Source organism: Miniopterus natalensis, chromosome 19, assembly GCF_054644295.1.
Source record: "Miniopterus natalensis isolate mMinNat1 chromosome 19, mMinNat1.hap1, whole genome shotgun sequence".
Classification (NCBI taxonomy): domain Eukaryota; kingdom Metazoa; phylum Chordata; class Mammalia; order Chiroptera; family Miniopteridae; genus Miniopterus; species Miniopterus natalensis.
Window position 1 is genome coordinate 14,274,018 of NC_142099.1, and position 23,606 is coordinate 14,297,623.

Sequence of the window (23,606 nt, forward strand, 5' to 3'; positions counted from 1 at the left end):
ACCCCCACTCACCAAGTGGTGCATTAACCCCTTTCCTCCCTGTGAAGTGATGACCCTCAGGTCCGGCTTGCGGCTGGGGGCTCCGAGCTGGGCGCTGTGGGTGGGTGGGGGTGGAGACTTGGCAGGGATGACCTTGTTTAAGCTGTTGCCATTGGCCACAGGGAGGAGGCCAGGGGAAGCCCGAGCACTGACGTAGCCATTCCCTGGAGAAGAGATGAGGGTAAAAAGAAAAACATGGACCCACCCCTCAGCCCTGTTAACTGCCGCCATGCCAGTACTCATCACCCAGCCCCTCTCAAGCCACACTCAGGCTTTGAGAGAGTACTGGGCTCTCTGATTTTCCCCCAAAACCCTTACTACTGAATTGTTGGGCTCATCCTCCTGACTCTGAGCTATGCATGATGGGGCTGGGTGGCAGGAGCTCTGAAGTTGGTAGGAAGAACTGGAAATGGAAACCACAATGGTCAAAGGTTCTTTTTTCTTTTTGGTATCCATGGGTAGGAAGTCCAGCACCTTCTGATCCCACTACCTGCCCATGATTAGGCCCACAATGACCCAGGTTGGAAAAGGGGTGGCAGCCTGGAATTGGGCCTCAGTGAGGATCCTGATCACCAGGGCAAGTCAGCCACTCAGGCAGCTCCCTTCGCAATGAGCTGGGGACATGGTGATTTGGATGAGCCCATAACAAGATACCGGCAGCTCTGGGGAAGATGAGCTATTCACCAGTGGTGGTCCTGGCACTGGAGGGCTGATAACCCAGCCACCACCATAATCAGACTGGTAACAACAAGCACAATAACTATCCTTACAATTGCTCCACACTCCATAGCCTACATGGGGCTTTCACATGCATGTTATCTCATTTAATCCTCACACCAACCCTCAAGATGGCCAGGACATGTATCATTGGCCCTGTTTACACAAGAGGAAACTTGAGGCCTGGTTGACATAGGTATTAATGACTTCTCCAGGGCCACATAGCTGGCTGGAAGCCAAGCTAGGGCCCTCACCACCACTTTCCACATGACAGGCCTGAGGGCCCACAAGTATCTCTGGCCCTCTCCTTAGAGAGGGAGGGTATTCACTCATTTCCCCCATTTCCTGACCCCATACACAATTACTGCCAAAAAGCTTGGTGCTTGGTGCTAAACTGGGGAATTCTAAAGGCCAGAGATGTGGAGGTGACCACAATCAGAAGTGTCACCTTGCTCTGTCGCCTGAGAGCACATTGTTGTTCTCTAAGTGTGTGGCTGCTTCCATCCCAATTCCCGGATCAGTCCGGGAATGGCAGGAATGTCAGGGTGACGTCAATGGTGACATTCGAAGTCATAGAAACCAGCTGGACAACAGTACAGGGTAGAGGGACTGTCAGCTGCCACGGTGGGATGGGGGTGGGAGCAGTCTTTCTTCTGGGGCTTATAGATGTGTGCACACAAGCGCACATCAGATGTCTGGGTATCTTCATGAGTGAGAATGTCTACATGTGTATATATGTAAGTGTGAGAGAGTTTGTGCCTATTGTCTGTTGGCAACGCCAGGTATATTTGCATCCTCCAGATCCAAATTGGTCAACCAGATGTCCCATTCAACTGGAAAAACTTGGATCTTCACCTCCAACAGTCCAGAATTCCCTGAGCCTAAAGCTCTACACCAATCATTGCTATAGACAAAAAAAATCCCGGGGCTTAGAAGTCCTCAGACTCAACCTCCAATTCAGGCCCTGGGATATTCCTCTCCTATAATCTAGGTCCTTCTTTGTCCCTGGACCCGAGCAGGCAGACCACCCCAGGCAAGGGCAGCTATACTCACCGACAGGACTGGGGCAGGCTCCGTTAGCACTGTTGAGGTCACCCCCCAGCATGGCCCCTGGAGGACAAACAGAACCATGATGAGCTGACAAGACACCCCCTCCAGAGTGAGTCTTGGGGACTAAGCAGGAGCCACATAGATGGGAGAATGCTGTACAGGTGAAGGGAAATAAGGGAAATACTCTCTATTGAAAATGGGAAACCAAGTCCCCATCACACATCGTTCCCATTGCATGTCATTTCCATCACACCTACCCACCTAGCACCCACTCACCTGCACTGGCTGGCCGCTGGGGCAGGCCAGGAGACACACTGTTCCTCTGTAGTGCTGGCTGCTGGGGGGACAGGAGCCGTGGGTCCGTGAGGGATGATGTCACCAGGGAAGGGGTGACCAGGGAACCGCTGGGATTGCTGAACTGCAGTGAGCTCTGATTGGACACAGGCACTGTCACGGGCATGGCAAAGTTGGGGGCCGGGACAGCTGACTAGACAGAAAATGGAGAGGCAGGGTCAGGCCAGGGTAACCCCTTACTTTGGACCCACTCTGCCTGAGGAGGCAGGCAAGGATTCTTCTAGTGTTGGGCTGTGTGTCCCAGGGCCAGCAGCTCCAGCTCTCTGCCCTGAGCCCTTCTGGAGTCCTGCCTGCCACACCCACCAAGGAAGTACATTGGGGAGACTGCTTCGGGATCCAGCTCTGGCCCAGAGAATGAGGACAAGGCTCTGTTCACTACAGACAGGACCAGGGACACCTGGAACCCCCCTAGTAGAAGTGGGTTAGTCCTCAGCCAGGCAGGACACACAGGGAGAGGTTAGAGGCCCTGAGTACAGACCCAAACTCACACACAGAGCTGTTACAGGCCTGCACCATGGGTCAGGACATCATCCACCCGGCCTACTGTAGAAGGTGCTCACCCCACCTCACTGTCTTTCCTTTTAGCAATCTATCTCCCCTAAACAATGCTACTAAGCATCTGAGCCTGGGGTGTCAGAGCAGGCCCAAGGGGGCCTTCCCAAAAAGATCCAGACAATAGCACATTTTCTACATTCCTGCCATCTAAGGATCTCAGGTCATCTACACATTTCTTGCTGGTGAGGGGGATACTCCAGGCCTCTCCTGGCTTATGCTCCATCCAAGTGAGGCTCAGCAAGGGTCACAGGTTTATCATAAGGAAGGTCAGAGGTTCTTTAGGAGTCACCAATAACCCAGCATGGCTCAGAGCAGAACACCCATCAGAGGCAGCAGAGAGCCAGGGCGGGGCGCAAAGCCACACCATGCACCACAGGGAGGCTCTCCTCCATGCTACTACTCACGGCCAGTCTATAACTCTGCATCATTTTATCAAACTCCTCGTCTATCTTTTTATATTTCTCCTCCGTCTGGGGGGTCAGGGCAAACACCTCGTCCACCTCAGGGCTCTCACATTCCCTGTGCTTCTTGTGCAGCGCCTGGGGGAAGGGGCCGGAAGGGGGGCCAACAGAGAGAGAGTGAGTGGGGCTCACCCCATAGCGCCGGAAGAGCCCGTCGAGCTCCTCGCTGGAGCGCCGGTACTTGTCCTCCAGCAGGGGGCTCTGTTCCAGCGAGTCCTCCCCATCTGGCTCCGGGCTGTCGCAGCCGTTGAAGCCCTTCTTCCTCAGGGTCTGTAACCGCACCACTACTGTCAGCAGAGGTGAGGGTTCTCCCACGCCCATCTCTCTGGAGTTCTTTCAGCCCTTCCAAAGACCCCTAACTGTTCTTCAACCTCCTTCCTCAGGGGTCCCAACATTTCCCCAGCCCACTCCCTCAGTGCCACCCTCCCCTCCTGGGGCACTGTGTGAAGGTGTGGCTGGTGCGGGAGGCATCCGAATGCATGGGTCACATGAAAGGTGGGCACAGGTCACATGAAAGGTGGGCACAGCTCAGAGAATGCATTTGGTGCAGAGACATGTGCTTTCAAGGTGACAGGTGGGGTGGGCTTTGGGGGTTGGGGGGGGATGGTGCCCTGGCCAGCCCCTGCCTTACCACCCATGACTAGCCCTGCCTAGAGGCATGGAGCATTCCCCAGGGGAAGGTAATCAAGCTTGGCTTTGTCTAGCTCAATCCCTGGGCTCTGCTTAGTAGATGGAGGAGAGAGAAATAGAAATGAGACAGAGAGGTAGAGGGACAAGAGGGAGAAAGGCAAACAAGGGAACTAGCATTTACTGAGCTCCTACTACATACCACCCCATATGCTGTCCTTTTCCAAGATCAGAGCTTCTCACATGTGGCTATACAAAGTAGGGACACACCTGGTGGGTCTAGAGTAGACCCCAAAGCTGCCCTCTCAAGGCTTAAAACATCTCCATAGATACTTGTTTTGTCTTTAAAATGAATGAAAATTTTACATTTTAGTCCTGAGTAAATCTGTTTTTTCTAATATAAAAATAAGGGACTTTCCTCCAAACCTTTGAGTTAAAGTCTCACTCCAGGAAGGCAGGCCTGTGCCTTCCCAGGCATACTTCTCCACTGACACAAGTTCATATGTCCAAAGTATGAACACCTCAGTGTGAGTAGCAAGATCTGGGCCGTCTCATTCAATTCCCACAACACCCTTCAAAGCAGGCACCGGCCCCATTTTGTGGAGGTGGGTGAGCACTAAGGCTCCGTGGCCAGTAAAGGCCAAAGTCCATGTCTCTCAACAGTTCACAATGGCAGCTCTCTTGGAAACATAACATAGGGCGATGGGGACCCAAAAAGGGACAGAGATGGCAGGAGAGATGAAAACAAAGAAGGAGACAAAGGAAGAGGCAGATGCAGTAGCAGACCAAAAGCTGGAGAAGGAGGAGATACAGACACAGAGAGAGAATTTGAGAAAAGATGGAGAAGAGATAGGTCATGTCATGCCCGATAGACATGAAGAGACTCTCAGAGAGCTGCAGTGGGAGTGGGCTGGGGTGGGCAGCCACACCTGCCATCTACTCACTGCCCCTCCTTCCTCCTCAGCCTAGGGTTTGTGTGAGAGGATGTGGGCTTGTATGTTTGTGCACACAGGTGAGGAGCTGTGAGGGCAGGTGTATACATGCACATGCACGGGCAGGCAAGTGCATGGGCAGGCCTGTGCATGTGTTTCATGGGCACGTGATGTTCGGTGGTGGGCAGGGGTGGGTGGGGTCTGTGTGTGTGGGCCCACCTCAATGATGTCAGCGTTGGTGCGGCTCTCGTGCGGCTCGTTGTACTCTGTGTACTTGAGCAGCACCTTGTCCATGTCGGTGCTGGCGTACTGGAACAGCTTGTTGGAGTGGTTGAAGATGATGAGTGCGATCTCACAGTCACACAACACACTTAGCTCATACGCCTTCTTCATGAGCCCGAACTTCCGCTTGGTGAATGTCACCTGCAGGTGGGCGGGTGGGCAGCCAGATCTGGCTCAGTCAAGGCCTGTCTAGGAGTCCCCACCTATAGGCAGCTGGACACAGCCCCTTCTTGGGAGCCCCCATCTCAAGGTGACACAGCTCTCTTCTCAGGAGGCCCTGGCATGGGGAAGAAACAGGCCAGCACCCCTCTGCCAATACATGGCCAGAGCATTAGCCCACAGCCAACTCACTGAAGGCAGAGGATTCAGATGGATGGACCTCCACACCTCTGTTCTGGGGACTATAACGAGGTCAGGGAAGGAGAACAGAAGGACTTCCTGGCTCTTTCCCTGGGGTAGGAAGAGGGAAGGATTCATCTTGGGAAAGGGGGCATGCCCAGGTGTGGCCTGAGGCTTGCATGGTTCCTGGGCAGGGGCACAGATCTGTACGGTTGCAGCAGCAGCAGGAGTTCTGGGACACAGGGTTCTAAGAGCTGCAAGGAGGCGGGGGTTCCTCTTTTCCCAACTCAGTCCTTTCCCTTCCATAATAGCTTCCAGATTCCCCTTCCTCAGGAAGCCCTCTTAGAGTGGCTGCAAGAAACGGAGGCAGAGGCCAACTCCCTACCCTCATCCACACTGTGTGGCTCCAGGACTTCCTCACCTGTCGGTTCCGCTCATCGGTGATTCGCTGGATCTGAATCTTTTTCCTCCCCATTTTCTCCGGGGATCCTCAGTGCTAGGGAGGGGAGGGGATCGCTGGGTGGCGGGTCTCAGCACACCTCACACTGTGCTCATGAACGGTCTGGGACCAGTGCTCAGTTCATGGTCTGCAGGACACCTTCTGCACAGCCTCCTGGGAAGGGAGGGTCATGAGAGAACTGTCAGTCCTAGAAACCCTCAGCCCTGCTCCTTGGGCACACAGGCCAGGTCCACAGCACCTCTGGGAGGGGCTGTCAGCATCTAAGCCCCATCCTCAAAATGAGAACATGGTGGCAACCTGAGGAGATAGCCTACCACAGCCAGGCACAAGCTGGCCCTCACACTCAGAGCCCAGGACTCTTGCCCAGGCCTTTTCCACACCATCACTGCTGCCCTCAAGTTCCAGGTCAGATAGAGTACATGGAGCTTCCTGGCTTCCAAGGGTCTAGGTCTTAGCAAACACCCCACCCACTTTCTTCTCCCAGGGTAGAGACACCTGGGCTCACCAGCTGTCCTTCTGGCCTAGAATGGTTCTTGTGTTAGAGCTTAGTGCACAGAATGTGCTCAGTGAACACCTGCCAAGTCCATGAACAGCTGGTACAGTTTACCTGGTACTACAATGGGAGTGTTTCTGCATCCCTGTATCAAGAACATGCCAGAGCCCTGGCCAGTGTGGCTCAGTTGGTTGGGCATCATCTCATGCACCAAAAGGTTGCTGGTTTGATTCCTGGTCAGGGCACATGCCCGAGCTGTAGGCTAGATTCCCCAGTTGGGGGCGTGAAGGAGGCAGCCAGTCAAATTTTCATTCTTATATCGATGTTTCTCTTTCCCTCTCTCTCTCTTCCTCTCTCTCTAAAAATTAATTTAAAAATTTTTTTTAAAAAAGAACATATCAAAGCAGGTCTAGAGCTGCAGACCCCCCTATCTCTTCAACCACTTCCACACCAGTCCATTTTGTTCAGTGGCTTAAGCTTACAATTTTTTTGAAGGATTCTGCTGCTATAAAATCAGTCAATCAATCAATCAACCAACCAATCAATCAATAAATCACCCCTCTAGACCAGAGGTTGGCAATTTTTTTCTGTGAAGGGCCAAATAACAAATATTGCAGGCTTTGCAGGCCATACAGTCTCTGTTGTAACTACTAAACTCTGCCATTGTAGCATGAAAGCAGCTGTAGACAACACATAAATGAATGAGTGTGGCTGTGCTCTAATAAAACTAGATTTATATGAATAAGCATGGGCCACAGTTTGCTGATTCCTACTCTAAAGGAATGGGCCGAAGTCTAGAACACAGCTCAGCCTGAATAGTGCTTCCCAACCATGCTCACCTTGAAGCACAAAGAAAATACAGAGCCTACTACTGATGTACGCAAAAGAGGCTGCTAGAAGCCAGGGGGATGCAGGCACCAGGTGGGGATCTCTGTCTCAGTACACCTATAAACCAGTCATGACCTACCAGTTGAACAGCTCCAATTCCAGGGCCAGGATGGGAAATGGAGTCCCTGTACTGTACAACTCTGGAGGTACCCTGGGATGGGAGGGGACACAGGAGTGAAAGCCCAGTCTGAGCCTGAAAAGGTGCAAGCTTTCAGCTGTGGGCAGTGCCCAAACAAGCTGGGTGAGCCCTTGGGGGCTAGACGCACAAGATAATCCAAGGGTCCCAGGGGTGGAGCCTTCTGGGAGATGGTGGAAGGGGCAGTGAGCATGGGGCTCATGCTTTCTAAAGCCTCTCTGACTGCGTCCTGAGAGGAGTCCAGACCGTAGGAACCCACAGCACTTCCCCCCAGAGTTCCCCTCCTACAGAGCCCCTGCCAGGTGTTGCTGGGGTGTTTGGTGACAAATGCCTGTTATTAGGAACCCCCTCCCAAGTCCCCATTTCCAATGGCTGAGCCTTTCCAGCTCCACTCAACTGTGGCACCCAAGGTTCCATAGCTGCTGAAGCTCAGCATCAGCATCTCAGCATGGGGGAGGGAAGGCAGGGAATCTGTGGACTTGGGAGGATCCAGGAATACCCTTCTCCACTCTCCCATTACCAGGACTGTTGCTCAGGCCTTCCCTCACCCAGCTGGAAAGAGAGCTTCTATTCTGTCTCGATAACTTCAGAAAGCAATGTAGTTCCCTTCTCACTCCTAGAAGGACCCTCTCCCCCTCTCCCCCAGAGACAGATCTTCCCCTCTTCCTTGTTCTCAACCTGCTTCCATGGGGCCGGGGCCTCCTACTGCCACCCCTACAAGGGCCCTAGGACACCACCAACATAATCCCAGCCAACCCTGAGTGGCCCAGCAGATACCAGGCCCAGAACCACTCTATCCCCCCACCATTCCTTGATTGTAACTTCAATCTCTGCCAAACTCCCACTGCAAAGGCTCCAGCCTAAGGAGTTCAGCTCCCCTGTGTCCCCATGTAATCCAAAGGCTGTATTTTCCAGAACTTGGCAGGGGAGGTGAGGAGGGCACACTGAGGGCAGGGGAGTGGGGCTAAGAAAAGGTTTTTTTAAACAGAATTTTCTGGCCTGCCTTGGAGACCCCAATCCAGATTGGTAAATGAAATGCAGTCACTATAGCATTCCTCTGGCTTATAGCACCTAACTGCCCTCCCTCTCCTATTTTACTATCTCCTTCTCACCACCCTTGTTCACAAGCAAATTCTTGCTGAGATGTAACCTCTGTCAACGTGTGGCCAATACTATGTCTTCCTCCAAGTTGGGAGAGAACACACTTAGCTCTCATGACACTCAGAAAAGCCATTCCTGCAAGCCAACCTCACTACTTTGGTTCCCCCAATTGCTTACTCTCAGGGTATCTTGTTCTTTTCTTTCTAGCACTTATCATGACTCTAAATTATTATAATTCTGTGCTTCTATTTAATGCCTGGGCCCCCTATGAAACTAAAGCTTCATGAGGGCAGGAATCACATTTGTCTTTTTCACCACTCTATCTCCTGTAAGGAGGAGCTCAGGAAATATCTGTTGAAAGGAAGAAAGAATTGTTTCATCTTTGTGATCCTGTGAGAAGTCCTTCTTGTGGTCCCTTGTGGTCCTTCAATCCGTCCTGCTACAGAACCAGCTACCTGAAGCTTGTCCGTTTGGAAACCATCTACCTTCCAACCACCTCTGCCCGTCTAGTCCTCAACCCTCTCCACCCTTTGGGTTGGCTGGTACAGAGGGTGAGACTAAGTCTTCTAAGGAGCAGCCCTGAGCACATGGATATGGAGAGGATGGGGTTGCTTAGGCAACCGTCGCCTGGCAACGAGCTCCCTGGCTGATCTCCTACACCCCCCCCACCCCCGCCTCATGCTGGGGGAGCTGGGATGCTAGAGGGATCAGGGCTGAGAAGACAGGGAAGCCACAGAGACCCATCCAACACCTCTGACAGGGAATTCAGGGCATCATCTATCCCCAGTCCCTGCCAAGGCAGCCCAAAGCACTTTTTATAATTCCATGTTGTTGTGGCTCCTTCCCCATTGCCCCTTCTATCTTTGTGCCAATACTGCCAGAGGAGGAGATGCCCCTACCTTGGGCAGTCCTTCCTCCTATCTAACCAGGAGCCCTCCTACAAAGCAGGCTCAGTCTGTACCAATCTCTGTCCTCTCTGCTGTCCATTCTACATTGTTGCAGTCTTAGAAAGCCCTGGGGCAAGAACATGAACTCACCCCTGACTTTGGAAGAAGGGGTGGCTGGGGCATGGATGGGCACAAAGGACCCTAAACTGACCCTATCCGAGGCATGGAGGCCTATCCTGTCCAAGCTTCCTTCCCACACAATTAGCAACATTTTAATGAACACCTGGAGCTCCTTAATTAGCCATCTACCTAATTACCTAACCAGCTTCCAGGAGCCAGAGGCCTTGGCATTTGTTCTCCAGATGTTAGCCTTTTCTCCCTGGCCTGCCCTGGCCCCATTCCTCTTTTCTTTTCCCACCTGCTCCTCCTCTAGGAAGCCCTCCCAGATGAACTGGCTTTTGGCTACTTCTCCTGGAGCCCAAGGCTTGGGAGGGCTTAGAGCTGCCATGGGGGTTGGCCAGGATGGCCTTCATGCCCTGATGGCCCCAGGGCCTGCCCAATCCTGACCTCAGGCCACAGTTATGACCTGTTTGGCTGGCTGCATCTGTGTCACCCAAAGTACCCCCCTGGAACTCTCCAGCTGCTTCTGATTCACCCACTGAAGCAGTGCTGGCAGGACAGGATGGGGCAGGGGGACCTCCTGAGGGTGGGGAGTGGGGCAGGGAGAGGTAGAGCCTTTCCAGTGGAGAGAGAAGCAAAGAGGGAGACAGGTTGGCAGCTGGGCTGCAGAGAAGCCTTTGTAAGTGGAGAGCAGAGAGGACGAAGGGTGGGAGGCTCATCTGACAACATTCTGGACAAGGAGGAGGGGCTGAGGGGACTAGAGACGTGGGAGATCCAGAAGGATCCCATGGACAGCCATTTTTCCAAGCTGTGCTACAGACTCAGTAGGAACACGTGGGTTGTATTAACATGCAAATGAGGCACAGCTAATATGCAAAATGTACCCTAAAGGGGGTCTTGGTTTAGAGGGGGCAAGGGAGAAGCAGCAGACCTCAGCCTCCTCTAATGTAACACCTCCTGGTACCTGAGCAATATTCAAACCATTCTTGGGGTTTCAGAATGATGCTATCTCAGTTCCTGTGTGAGGATGGCCTGGGGCCAGTGGGGGTGGGGGAGCGGTCAGGACAGTCTCCTGGAGCACAGTTGTGTTAGGGGCTGCCCTTCCTGGGGAGCCACAGAAATGCCTTCCAAGGGCTAGTGTCAGAGGGATACATGCCTCCCCTTCTCCCCATACCCTTCCACCCATATCTGTCCTCTGTCCCACAGACTCAGAAGAAATACAAGGCACCTGCTTTCACAGCTGCCACACCAGCACTGGTCAAATGGGGCAAATATGCCCAGAGAGGCTGAGTGAGCAGTGCCTGTCACAGAGCAATGGTTTCAAACCCTGCTCTTCCACACGGTGAGAAAGGCAGCTCTCATTAAGTGGGCCTTTTATCCCTCCCTCCCAGGCTGCCCAGGGCGGCAGGCTGTGGACTGAAGGGGAAGGTAGGAGGCGCTGGAGACAGCTGTCATCCCTCCTCCCGCCCCTTCCCTGTGGCTGGGCTGCAGGGCATGAAATAAGCAGCAGGAGCTGGGGGAGGGGGTGACAATCCAATCTACCCATCACCCCCACAGTCTGGGGGCCTCAAGCAGCCTGCTCACTAATGAGGGAGGAGGAGTGGGTGAGGCAGACACAGAGTGGGTGGCAGAGGGGAACAGACACACAGACTTAGGCAAGGAGACAGAGAAGAGGTAGAGAGGCCAAAAAGAAGGCCAAGTGTGGTGCAGAGGCAGACATGGAGAGGGCTGGAGGAGAGAGGCAGAGGCAGGAGCAAACAGAGGGGAGGGTGCAGAGATAAGTGGGTAGACAAGAGACAGGAGCCTGAAGTCAGGCTGGGTATGTGGGCATAACTCCACAGGACACCATCCCTGCCCTGAAAACTTGCTGTCCAGCCAAGAGACAGACAACAGAAGGGCAAGTCCCCCTTGGGCGAGGGCATGGAGAAGCAAGAGGGCCCTTGGGGGCCTGCACTGGGCCCACTTCCTCCCCTCCCTGCTGGAAGGGGCATTTCAGCCCTTGGGGCTCTGGACTATGCCCAGCCTTGAGGGCAGGCATGTCCTGAGAGTGGGCAGAGGTGAGCACAAGGCCCAAGGGCACTCTCAATCCCCTGGGTACCACCTCCATTTCCACCCCAGCCCAGGGCTCACAACCTTTCCAGTCACTCACTGAACATCAGCCTTGGGACCCCTTTCCCCTAAGCAGAGGCACATGATGAAGAGGCCTGGAAGATGGGAAGGAAGGTGAACCCAGTGACTGCTCCCAAACACCAGGAGATGAGGCAGGGAGCCTTTCCTTCACAAACCCTGTGCTGGTCCTGAAGTGGGGGGCATTATCCTTCCCAAGTCTGAACAAAGGCAGTGCCCCACCGCCCAGCCCAATTCTTACCCCCACCTCCCACCGCAGCCTATTCCCACCCCTGCCTTTTCCCCACCCACTACTCCCAGCTCCATTCTGTCTCCCCCATCCTTTCCCACGTGGCAGTCTCTCTGCATTCACCCCCGAGTTCTATGGTCTACTCTAAAAGGCACAGGCGATCTGCTCTCAAAGGCACGAGCAGTCCCCCACCCCTAATCCTCCGCCCTCTAAAGTTCAGTTTGGCAGGCTCAATACCCAAACCCCTGGTTCCCACCATCTTCCCTTCCCTCGGGGACTCCCCTCCCCCAGCCCAGCAGCCTCAGGGTTGGGCAGGGGCTATTTTTAGCCTGGGCACTGAGCTAATTTTAACTCACCCACAAGGGACCTGGGGGCCGGCTGCCGCTGGGGGGGAGGGGGAAAGACCAGTCCAGGAAAACTGGACCTGCGGCAGGGGTGGTCTCAGGTCCCAGGCACCCTAGGAATGCAAGTGGAGGCAGTGCATGACAGCCTCAGCTTAAGGGACAGGAACTGACTTGCCAAGAGGAGTGTCCAGTGTGGGAGCAAGGCTGAAAGGCTCCCTCCGGAGGGTTTCCGCTGGACAACTCTCCCTTGCCCCACCCTAGGCTTCCAGCCCTCTTCTCCTTGGCAAATCTCCTGGGATGGGGTCATCCTGTTCTCTGCCCAGGAGATGCCTCTCCAGTGAGGGTCTGTCTCCTGAGCCTCCTCCCCTGCTTCCCCACCCTGGCCTGTCCTTCCTGTAGTCTAGTTCTCATCCTTCCTGTGGCAGCTGTGAGGCTGTATGTCTCCCTTCAGAGGCAGCAGCCAGCCTCCCCTCCCAGGCTCCAGGACCTCCCACCCCAGCTCTGGCCTTCCCCTGGTGGCCTCTGGGCTGGCTTCTAGAAACCTCTCCCAAAACCCTGCAAGTTCCTGGAGCCACCTAGCCTGATCTTAGGAAGAATCTGGGAGCAACAGGAGATTGAATCCCAGTAGAAAAGGGTTGGATGGCGGCATCCCAGGGAAATATGAGGGCTCTGGGCAGAGATTCTGGATGTCCAATTCTAGTCCCTGCTTTGGCCCTAAATCACTGTGTGATCCTGAATAAGTCACTGCTCCCTCCAGGCTTCACCCACTGACCAGTACAATGGATGGGTGGAGTGGACTAGGTACCCAAGTGCCCTTTCTGCCTTATCATTCAGTTTCTGTGCTCTTCTAAGAGGCCCAAAAGGAAAAACGGTCAGGACTGTGTGATTCCATGGAGAGGTAACAGCAGAGATGGCCTGGTTGGGTCCACTGTCCTATAGCCTAAGAAGGTCAGGCGATGTAGAGGCAAAAAGAGAGTAGGGAGGGAGCTAAAGAGGAAGGTGCTTTCTGAACAGTAACCCCCACAACAGATGGCCAAGGCTTGACAAAGGCTCACAGTCAGCCAGGGCAGGTGCCAGGTGGGCACACAAAGCCCTGGGGGCAGCTTCAGTCATCCCAATCTCCTCACACACCTGGAATACCTATCAGACCCAGGGCTTGGGTTCTGCTTCTGGTTACTGAATAGTGACTGGCCCAAGGTCACTGTGGAGCCAGTTCTGGAACCCGAGCCTGAGCCTTGCTTCATGCTCTACCCAGCAGGTCGATCAGTAATGACTCACTACCTCTCATTTGCATGGGGATTTGCTAGTGTCTGACTTTATTCTATCAGGCTCAACTTTTCATTCTAGGACCTGGGTCATCCAGCAAAACTAGGCACTTAGGGACCCCAAGTAGAGTTCCTGGTACCTCAGGCCTCCAAGTCCCATCTTTCTTCTCCCAAAAGCATTCCTAAATTGATAAATAACCCCCCTTCCCCGTCTATCTACAGCTCTCAACCAACTGGGTCCTCCAGTCTTATCCAGGTCCCTGTCAAAGTAGAGATGGGGGTTAGGGAGGGTATAGTTATGAGGAATTAGCAAATAGTGAAGCCTGACGGTTTGGTAAGACTCATGGGATGAAGGCTGCTGGCTCCACAGCTGCCTTGCAGCTCCCCAGGAAAAAAACTCCATTCTTGGTGCAGAGCCTGGGCAGGAGGATGAGGTGGGTGGTAAACTTCTCCTCTATCCCTGTTTTAAAAATCCACTCCCAAGAGTGCCAATGAGAAGAAATGGCGTAGTACAGCAAGCAAGAGAGATGCAAGACTACAGAGAAGACTTCCAAGGGCAGAGTTGCTGTCTTCTAAGTAGTCTCTAGGATTCAAATTTGCTTTGTTAGGAGCCATCCAACCAAGCATGTACAGCTGGTAACACCTGGAGGGCATGAAGGTCCTGGCATTATACTCCAACCAATGGGAGTTGGAAGAGGTCAGACAAACTGACCTCTGCCTGTCCAGTTATAGTATCTATACTGTCAGTCAAACCCTCTAAAACAATGAAGCCCATCAGTGGTCTCCAATCCTGGGAAGTCCTTCCTGCTATCTAACCACTAACCGTCTTATTGTAGCCAACCCTTGTAGTACAACCTAAGCCCATTTCAGTCATCTTGATGAGACTGGTAGACAGCACCCAGGCCATCCCAAGCCTCAGTTGAGGAGAGGTGGGGCAGTTGGGACGGTTAGTGTGTCACCTTCCACCTCCCCACTCAACTTCCCTCTGGGGTCTCAGGAGACAGAAGTGAAAGTGGCAGCTGGGGCCGTGGGGGGCAGGCCAGCCTAAGAGCCGTTGGGGTGAGCATGAACCAGTGCTGGGTCTGAGCTGCCTGCCACTGCAGTGGGTGGGCTAATGGTTAGATCAGGGGAGGGACTTCCCATGCAAGACTACAGAGAGGACTTCTCATGGAAATGAGGGCAGGGGGGTAACTTGGAGTGTGGGCCCCTGGCCAAAGGAAGAACAGGCTGAAGAGGAAAACATGGAGAAAAGCAGGCAGTAAGTAGACAGTCTCAGAGGAGCACTCTCTTCCAGGGCAGTGGTTTGTCCCCTTGTTTAAAGCAGGGAAACCCTTTTTTCCCACCCAAAGAACAAGGGCAGGGCTCCTCTGGCTGAAGCAGATGAAGGGAGTCAGGCCCTGATTGCTGGGACAGTGAGAACAAAGGGAGAGGGTAGGGGGCTGAGGCCTGGACCCTCAGACTGGACAGCACCAATTTTGATAAAAGGAAAGGTGGAGGATCAGAGTGTGATCGTCCACCTACAATTACAGACAGGGGGCCCGAAAGAGGCCAATCCAATCAGGGAAAGCAAATCCTCCTAGAGAAATCATGACCCTGGGAAGCCACACAGGGTTTAAAGGGGCCACTCAGGGAGGCGACTGGGTCTCCTTCTGACTCGGAAGGACAGTCCTCTAAGCCCCTGGCAGGGGAGGGCAGGCAGCGCAGCTGCGTGGGCATGCTGAGAAGGCCAGCCAGGCGGCTCTTACAGGATTAGCTTGCTGCTTTCAGGAAAGATGCCAGGTGAGGCTAAGATGCCCAGCCAGATGGAGGGGGGCCCAGGTGGGCGGGGGAGTGTGGAGGGGACCTGCACACAGCTATGCAAATTCATGCTTCTCACCAATATCCAGCTTCTCACCTTTTCATGAAGACACTGTGCAAAGACCCCTCTGATTCCTGCCAGCAAGGACCCCTGCCTACCAAGCTTTCTCTGCCATTGCTATGATGTGGAGCTATCCTTCTTCTGAGTGGGAAGTACTGCCTGTGGTCTATTCTCAGTCTTTCTGCTATGTTTTATAACCAGGGCTCCACCCCAGGGAGCAGGTGAGAGGGCCAAAAGGTTCCTCCCCTCCCCATCAGCTCCCTATCCCCTGGGCTGACAGGTGAGCAAGACAAGAGAGAGCAGCCGGTCCAGGACACCTGTTCCCACCCCGTCATCAGGGCCCCATGGGCCTGCCACAGAGTATGTATAGGGTAGTAAGCAGAGAGGCAAGCAGCTGTGGGGGCTGGAGGAAAAGGGATCAGAGGTCAAGAGAGATGTAAGTGGGAAGGACTGAAGCACCTTTTCAAGATCAGCCCTTTCTCCTGGTCTACTCCCAACCATTATTCCTCACCAAATACATAACCTATGCATGCTTTAAAGGAAAAAACTCGAGGTTTGAGGTCATCTGCTCCATCCCCTTGCCTCCAAGTTACTTGATTCAACTGCAGTGTAAAGACTCCATGAAAAGAGACCCCTCCTCTCCCCCCACACACCCACTTCACTGTAGATTTTCCCTTGAGGCATGAGTTGAGCTCTCTCTATTTCTTGTTTTTCCCAACCCTCAACCCCAAGTATTTGTTGGCGGGATGGGAGCAGGGAAATCAAGAACACGAAGCTAGAGGGATGTGGTAAGCTCATGGGGCAAAGTGTGGAAGGGTTCTGAGACCAGGAGACAACTGGCTGGGGAGCACAGGGCTGCTCTCAGCTTCCCAAGCCCATCCCAGGGTCAGACTAAGTCCTAGGCCTGAAGGTCCTCTTCAGCTGCTCACAGCTTCCCTACACACATACACCAAGTCCCTACCTGGAACATTGCCTGCCCCCACCCCACCTTCTGGGTAGCTGCCTTTGCCCGCAAGTCCTAGGCCAGGCTAAAGCTGATATCTGGAAGAAAGGACACACCTACTTTCTAAGCTGGCTCTGGGGGTCTCTCCTATGGCACTCAATCAGAGGACAACACATTCTCAGGGAAACAAAGCACCTCCTCTCCACTTGCCACCAAACTTTAATCCTCTGCCCTCTGCCCTCTGCCCTCTGCCAGGGAATCCTACTAGGCCCGCTCTTCCCTTCAGCACATCCTCTTCCTTCTCCAGGGTCTCCCTGGGCCACTGGTCCCACTGCCCTCCCTAGAGGGCAGAACCCTTCCCTTAACACTCAGACAAAAGCCCTAACCCCTCCTCACTGGGAAAGCTTGAGCAAGGCACTGAAACCTCTGATGCAGTCTCCCCAACTATCAAAAACGATTATAGAGAGAAATAAACAAGTCTTCATATGTTTCCATGCCCGGCACTGAGCTTGGCACACAGGGACACAACAAATGGAAGTTTCTTTCCTCCAGTCCCCAAGGGCCTCAAAATTTTTAGTTTTTTGGTCTCCAAAGTATATTGGAAAATAGGGTGAGTGGGGTAAAGCTCTCTTGACCAGGGGCAAAAAAAAACCTCCTTCTCTATATGCTTCCCTGGTGTGCCCAACTCCTAGGGGACTAGCCAGAGCACCCAGCCAGAGGCACCAAGCCAAGGTCAGTGACCAGGCCTAGAGCCCAGAGCCTCCTGGGAGGGTGAGTTTAAATGAGTAAATACGGTCCCACCTGGGTGTGGTCAGCAACAGGCCAGCGCTCCTGACAAGTCCTCTCCCTCCCAGCCTGCAGCAGAAGGGAGAGAAGACACCCCACCACCACTACCACCACTTGTTTCCAGACTATCAGGGTCCCGTGTAGAGCCAATGAATGCATCCCCCATCTCTACACCTGGCCAGAAGCATGGCTAGGCTCCCAGGAAGGGGAGGTTGTGGCCAGAGCTTCAGGAAAAGGAAAAATCAGATGCAAAGGGCCTTAGAGATTACCCAAGCCAGGAATCTTCCCCCAAATGCCAGAGGGTTCAGATGCAACCTTGATACCTCAGAGTGAAAAGGGCTCATCACAGTGAATGGGGAGAGCAACAAAGACCAGTGACAACCATCAAAACACCCAGGTGCTCTGATCACCAGAAGACTAGGCAAAACTCCTATATATCTGGAAAGCTGACTTATCCAAAGACACACAGCCAGTGTGAGGGACAGAGGCAGGCTAAGCCAGGGCCACAGAGAGGGATTTATGGGAGAGGGTGGGAATATAAGGGGCAGTGATGGAAGTCAGCCAGGGCTCCACATCTCACAAGCCATGCTCTAGGTCTGCCTGTTTGTAGTCTAACCTCCATCCCTCAAGCTCCAGTCAACCCTTCTCTCTTCAGAGTTTTTGTATGCCCTTCAACTCCTTACCTTCAGTTCCCCCACCCCCACCATATCCCCAGTCTCCAATCCTTTAATCATCTTTGCCATTCACTACCCCTACAGGGCCGCAACTACTCTGTGAGTGCCTACACACCCATATGTATGCATTGCACACCTTCATGCATGTGTGCCACTAAATGCTGTGGACCTGCCAGGTGCATCTGGGCATATCAGTCTGCACAGACTCCCCACCTAGCGCCCCTGCTAGAGGAAAGGGGTCCACAGGCTAGCCATCCCACAGCTCCAGGACACTCTCCTCAGAATACTTTCAGCCCCAGGCAGGGGGAGAGAAGTGAAAATAAATATTCCAGGAGCCAAACTGCACCATTCCCACTAGGCCAAAGTTCAAGGCCTTTCAGCAAGAACCACTAAAGAAGAAAGTGCTTTAAGATTCCCTTTTTCCCCAGGCCAAGTTAGAGCTGTCTGTCTCTCCAACAACTGGGAAGTTCTTCCTGAGGTCTAAGCTCCATTCTGCCTGCTGCAATTGTAGACAGGCAGGGCAACATCAACCACAACACAGCAAGGTGTCCAGCTTCCAGAACAGAACTACTAGCACCTAACACCTCCCCTCCCCCCATGAGTAAGTCACCAAACTGGGACAGAAGGACAGACAGTTGGCCAGACTCCGACCCCATGACTGGCTCATAAAAGCCACCAGTGATTACAGTGATGCTGAGGTTATGCTGGCCCCACCACCATCTCCTCCTTCCCTGTAAAGGGAGATAATTGCCTCAAACCAGTTGGCCTCAGAAAGCCTGGAGAGTCCCAGCCATGGTCCCAAAGGGTGCGGAGAACCTGCCACCAGTGCCACAAGACCAGAATCTAATTCCTGATGACGGGTTCTAGGCCCACATCTCATCCTCATACTCAGTGACGGAACCCAGGTAAACCCCAACTCTGACTTGAAGCCAAGAGGTGGAGATCTCTATTACCCACCTCACTGACTCATCTTCTCCAGTAAGGCCACCACCCTCTGGACTAGAGAAGCATCGAAGCAGGGGGCCAGGCTCCAAATACAACTAGGGAAAAGCTGGACCCAACCATTTGTCCCTGACCCTTGTTGTCCCCATAGAGGTACAGAAGTGGGTGGTAAAGTGTTGGACACAGGGCGCACTCACACCAGGCCAGTACCAAGGTAAGCACTGAGACTCCAGACCCAGTACCAACCAGAGAGGGCAGGGGGCCCAGCTTGCCAGAGGATTGACAGGATGAGAAGAGGGCCAGAAACGTCCGCTGTAGAGAGACCATCCCAGGGCAGGGTCAGAGGAGGAGGGTGGGAGGGTCTAAACCCAAGGCCTCTTCTTCCCTGTCCCCCTCAGGGGCCCGGGGGCCTCCCCCAGCCTCCTTGCTCCTGGTCTTCCAGCAGCCTCCTACCTGGGAGTCTAGTCTCCACTTTCTCCCCCATCACACCTCCCAAGAAAGATCCAGTAAAGATTTTTTTTAAAAAAAGAAAAACCTGCTGGGGAGAGATTATATAATAGCAGCCAGAAAGATTATTTTATCTCCCAGCTGATGAGAAGATCCAGTAGCCAACAGGGACAGAGCTGGGAAGCTCAGGCCCCTCCAGTGCAGGGCAGCAGGTACAGAGTTGGGTGGACAATGGGCAGCACCTGCCATCCTTCCATGTTTTCCACCACTCTGTTCCAGGCATTGAGCACAGTAAACAAGCTCTAGCCCAGCCTCCCATACCCATCCCCCAACACAAGGGTTACCATGCTCTCTGACTAGGTCCTGCTTCTCCCCTTGGACGAGGGCCTCCAAGAACAAGCATTGTGTCTTCCTTCCTATGGTCTCTCTCTACCATGAAGCCATGCCTGAAAGAGTGGCGGTTGGACTAAAGTTCTGACACAGATTTGCTGTGTGATCTTAGGTAAAAAGTTCAACCTTTCTGGTCTCTAAAGGAGTGTGAATGAAAGCTCCTCCTTTCCCCAGAAACCAGAAGCCTCCCTCTTACAAATGTATATGCACACACACATACACATACACACATACATACACACACACACACACACACACACACACACACACACACCAAGTGTGTTGGGGGCAGGGGAGTTACAATGAGAATATGACCATTGAGACCCAAGGGTCCAAATCCCTGTGCTGAGGCAAGTGGGGAAAGAGCTAAACGTAAGCTCCAGTGTCCCCCAATTACTTCATAGAAACAGTTCCTCACCCAACCTCACATTGATCCCATCCCACCCCCACCTCCTGCCCAACACTGGGAAACCACAGGAAGGAAATTCATTCCCAAGCAGGCCTTGGGAGTTGGAACAGCCAGGCTAAGACCTGGAGCGGGTGTGACCCTTGGCCACAGGCGGGTGAACATGTGTGAACATTGACATGTGCCTTTTTGATGTTCTCCTTGGCCACTCAGACTTCCCTGTTGGGGGTTTGGAGGGGAGTAGGAGGTGGACAGCTCCCTAACTTCAAAACACTCAATCTTGTGCTCCCCTCCTATCTCGAGGCCAGAGCAGCCCAAGGTCACTGCCCCAGATGGCAAATTTCCCATAGTCAAGGCTGGCACCTGAACTGCCTCAAAGACTCATTGAGGGGATGGGGAAGGGCCACCCTCCACCTACCCCCCCCCCCAAAAAAAAACAAGGCCTACAAGGAAACCTCAAAAGGGGGCCGGGACACAGAGTAGGGAACACAGGATCCACTCACTGTACCCTCCCCCAATCCATTAACAATGTACTACTTAAAGGGACTTACAGAGAGCTTCCTACTCAGGACAAACCTGGGAAAACCTACTCAGTGGCTCCAAGCCTGCTCACACCCAGGAGCCCTCCTCCTCTCATGAGAGAGACCTCAGGAGGCTTCAGAGAGGTCAGTTTGGATCACTGGTGAGGGGAGACCCTTTCCCCCATCTCTGTAAGACCCAAACCTGATAGGATGGGGGATGGCATTGGAAACAGACTAGAGGAGAGGCTAGATGCATCTCAGTTTCCTTGGCCCTCCCTCCCCCAAAAGCCCCCGCCCCACTCCCTAGACCCCCACTCTGAGCCCAGTTCGCCGCCATAGGTGGAGAGAGATTGGAGAACTCTTGCCCAGATGTCGCACAGCTGCAAACTTCTGGCCAGGGGTTCTCCAGCTGGGGCTGCTGACAAACCAGATCAGAGGTCTCGGGAGCGGACTAGGAGGTCCCAAGGAAGGATCCTGCGTGTCCACCTCCGTGGTGACTCTGCGTTCCAAACCCATAGGCACCCGGCAAACCCGGGCCCTAACACACACACCTCAACCCACCACCCCGGTGTCATCTGAACAACATCCCCCCCTCCCTCCCCCGCTTCCCAAACAGCTGCGGCTCCCCCCGCCCCCACCCTCCCGCCGCCCTCCCAGGCCCCCTTCTGCACCATTTCGGGCCAAGGAGGAGGGAACAGGCGGCGCGAGGAGGGAGGGGGGGGGCCGGCTGTTAAAATGTCAGTCGCTCCGGCTGTCACCGGAGGCCCTTCTGAGGATGGCCTCCCTTCCCAGATCACTCGGAGGCCGTCGGAACCCCCGGACACCAACAGACCGGCGCGCCTCCAAGCCGCCCGTCCCCACCCCGACCCCATAGATCGCTCCACTTGTCCCCCACAGCCAACACTCTAACACAAACAGTCCCTCAAGTAATCTCCCACCAACGCCACACGAAAACACAGCCCGCTTCGCAAGTTTCTCCCGGCCCAGGCGGCCACCCCATCCCACCCCTCCAGGGGGACAGTCTAGACCACCCTCCACCTCAACCCCAGGACGAAGTGGGGGAGGGGGTCTCTTAAAGCGACAGGCGCATTATTTTTCTCTACTCACCGGCCCCGCTGGGGGGAAGGGGGGTGTCACGGCTGAGAAGGGGTAGCCCTCGCTTCCAGTCGGGGAGATCTTTAACACCGGGAAGCCGCAGCTCCGGGCGGGGGAATAATAAATGAGGCTGGCGTCCACGCGGGCCCTGGGCGGCGCCGGGGGGCCTGGGCCCCCGTCGTGGGCGTGGGGGGCGGGCAGGCGGGCGACGGGCAGGCGGGGGACCGGGCCGAGCACCCGAGCCGCCTCGGCTGTGTTGATATTTTGCTTCCTTCCTCCTTTCGGGCTCCAAAGGTAACTCCTCCAGCCCCCGGGAGTCAAGGCCGACGTAGGCACAGCTCAGCCTAGCTTGAAGGGTGGGAAAACAGTAGTGATGGACAGGCGGGGGGCCAATGGAAGGAACCCATGAGGTCTCGGGGGCGGGGCCGAAGCAGGGGCGGGACCGGAGACGCGGCCCCGCCCCTCGCCTCTCGGCCCGCGGGGCCGGGCCGGGTCAGCCCCCGCTCCACAGCTTGCCGGAGCAAGGCTGTAGCACCAAGAGTGGCAGATCCCTCCGCCTGCCGTGAGGGAGAGAGGGACAGAGGGAAGCAAAGTGGCGAGGCAAGACCCAGAGGCCTTTAAAGGGATCGGCCCGCGGTCGAGGTGGCCCCTAAAGCTCGGGGGACCGCCGCCTAGCACTGCCACCACCGTGCACTTAAGGAGGTCCTTTTCCGGGAGGCTCCGCGCGCTGTGCGCACACTCTCATAGAGACACACACTACCCCGACGGCTCCCCCCAAGCCCCAGGAGAGTTAGGAGGTGGGAGTCTAACTAGATAAATTAAGGGTAGACGCTAAGTGAAGAAAAGATTCCATCTCTCGTCCTTACTGTGTGCCCAAGCTCATTTAAAGGGACACATTCATTTCTGGAGGTTACCTAGGGAGCTCGTTTGCTCCCTCTACCTGTGACAGACCCCCTTCCCTGCCAGGGCCTGGCTGGGCAGCCGCCCAGCAATTTAAAGCAACAGCTCATAGTTCTTGGGTGACCTAATCCCCAGTGCCTGCGGCCCCAGAGCACTTACAGCCAAGAGGGGCAATTTAAAGGGGCGGGACCCTAATTTCCCCCAGGACAGGAAACACCCAAAAGCTTCTTACTAAAGAAGTTGCAGTAGCTCTTTAAAAAAATTTTTTTTAATTCCTGGTTGCTTCAGGGTGTGGTGAATCTTTACATGCCCTACAACAGGAGTGTGGGTGCCATACTAGCCAAACTTCCTCTCCAGCATCTCTGTTACCTCTAAGTTCTGCTTTCTACCCAGAGCTTGAGGAAATGATGGAATCTGGCTTAGATCTCAAAGAACCTTGCAGAACAGAAGGGCACTCAGTTCTTCATACACCCTGATTTCTATCTGGCTGAGTTCGATTTACTGGACAAAGACTGGATTCTGGGTTAAGTGCTGAAAAGACTAGAATATACAGAGAGAGAGCATGCCACAGTGATTGGAAACATCAACTTTGGAGTAGTCAAGCTTTCTTGGTTCAAAGCCTTATTCCACCATTTATTAACTGAACACGGGCACATTATTTAACTGCCCTGTACCTCATGATCCTCATGGGTAAAATTGGAGATGGTGGTAATAGTGCCTAACTCATAAATTTGGTGTTACGATTAAATTAGTTCATACAAGGAGATTGGTTATAACAGTACTTCATGCTGCATTATAATAACTCAAGGGCTATACTGCAAAGACCCCTTTACACCCATTATCACATACAAGTCTCATAGGAGACAAGCTCAATAGAATTGCTCTGCAAATAGGTTGGAGGCTTATCTTAAATGTCCTAAGACAGGGAGCCAGCAGGCTCCTATTTCCCTGGCCTCAGTTTCCAACCCTTCCATTTGGCCCCTCCTTCAGGAAACCTAATTTAAAGTGTCCCATTTTGTCCTAAAATGTAGCTTCTCAGTTCCCCATTAGATCTGGGAGATGGGGCCCCAGCACCAGAAGATGTCAGTATTCCCTGCCAGGGAAGGGTAGGCAAGGGAAGCCCATCTGCCCTGTCCTCAAGGACTTAGAGAACAGAGCCTCGTGCCAGGCCTGGGGCTGTGGCTGTAGCAGGATGGGAAAGCGCACCCCTCCTCCCTCAAGTGGGGAACCTCCCCTCA

The 23,606-nt window shown here is 53.9% G+C and overlaps 1 protein-coding gene across 1 annotated transcript in view; it reads right to left on the reverse strand.

Moving 5' to 3' along the window:
• Window positions 1–21,625, reverse strand: part of MEF2D (myocyte enhancer factor 2D) — a 33,065-nt gene extending 11,440 nt beyond the window's left edge. The window contains exons 1-7 of the mRNA XM_087827995.1: window positions 21,481–21,625; window positions 5,778–5,969; window positions 4,955–5,158; window positions 3,309–3,446; window positions 2,083–2,293; window positions 1,810–1,866; window positions 13–203 (exon numbers count right to left, since the gene is read on the reverse strand). Of these exons, the coding sequence (XP_087684121.1) occupies window positions 13–203; window positions 1,810–1,866; window positions 2,083–2,293; window positions 3,309–3,446; window positions 4,955–5,158; window positions 5,778–5,831 (855 nt within the window). The 5' untranslated portion in view covers window positions 5,832–5,969; window positions 21,481–21,625. The remainder of the gene's footprint in view (window positions 1–12; window positions 204–1,809; window positions 1,867–2,082; window positions 2,294–3,308; window positions 3,447–4,954; window positions 5,159–5,777; window positions 5,970–21,480) is intronic.
• Window positions 21,626–23,606: the final 1,981 nt, after the last annotated feature.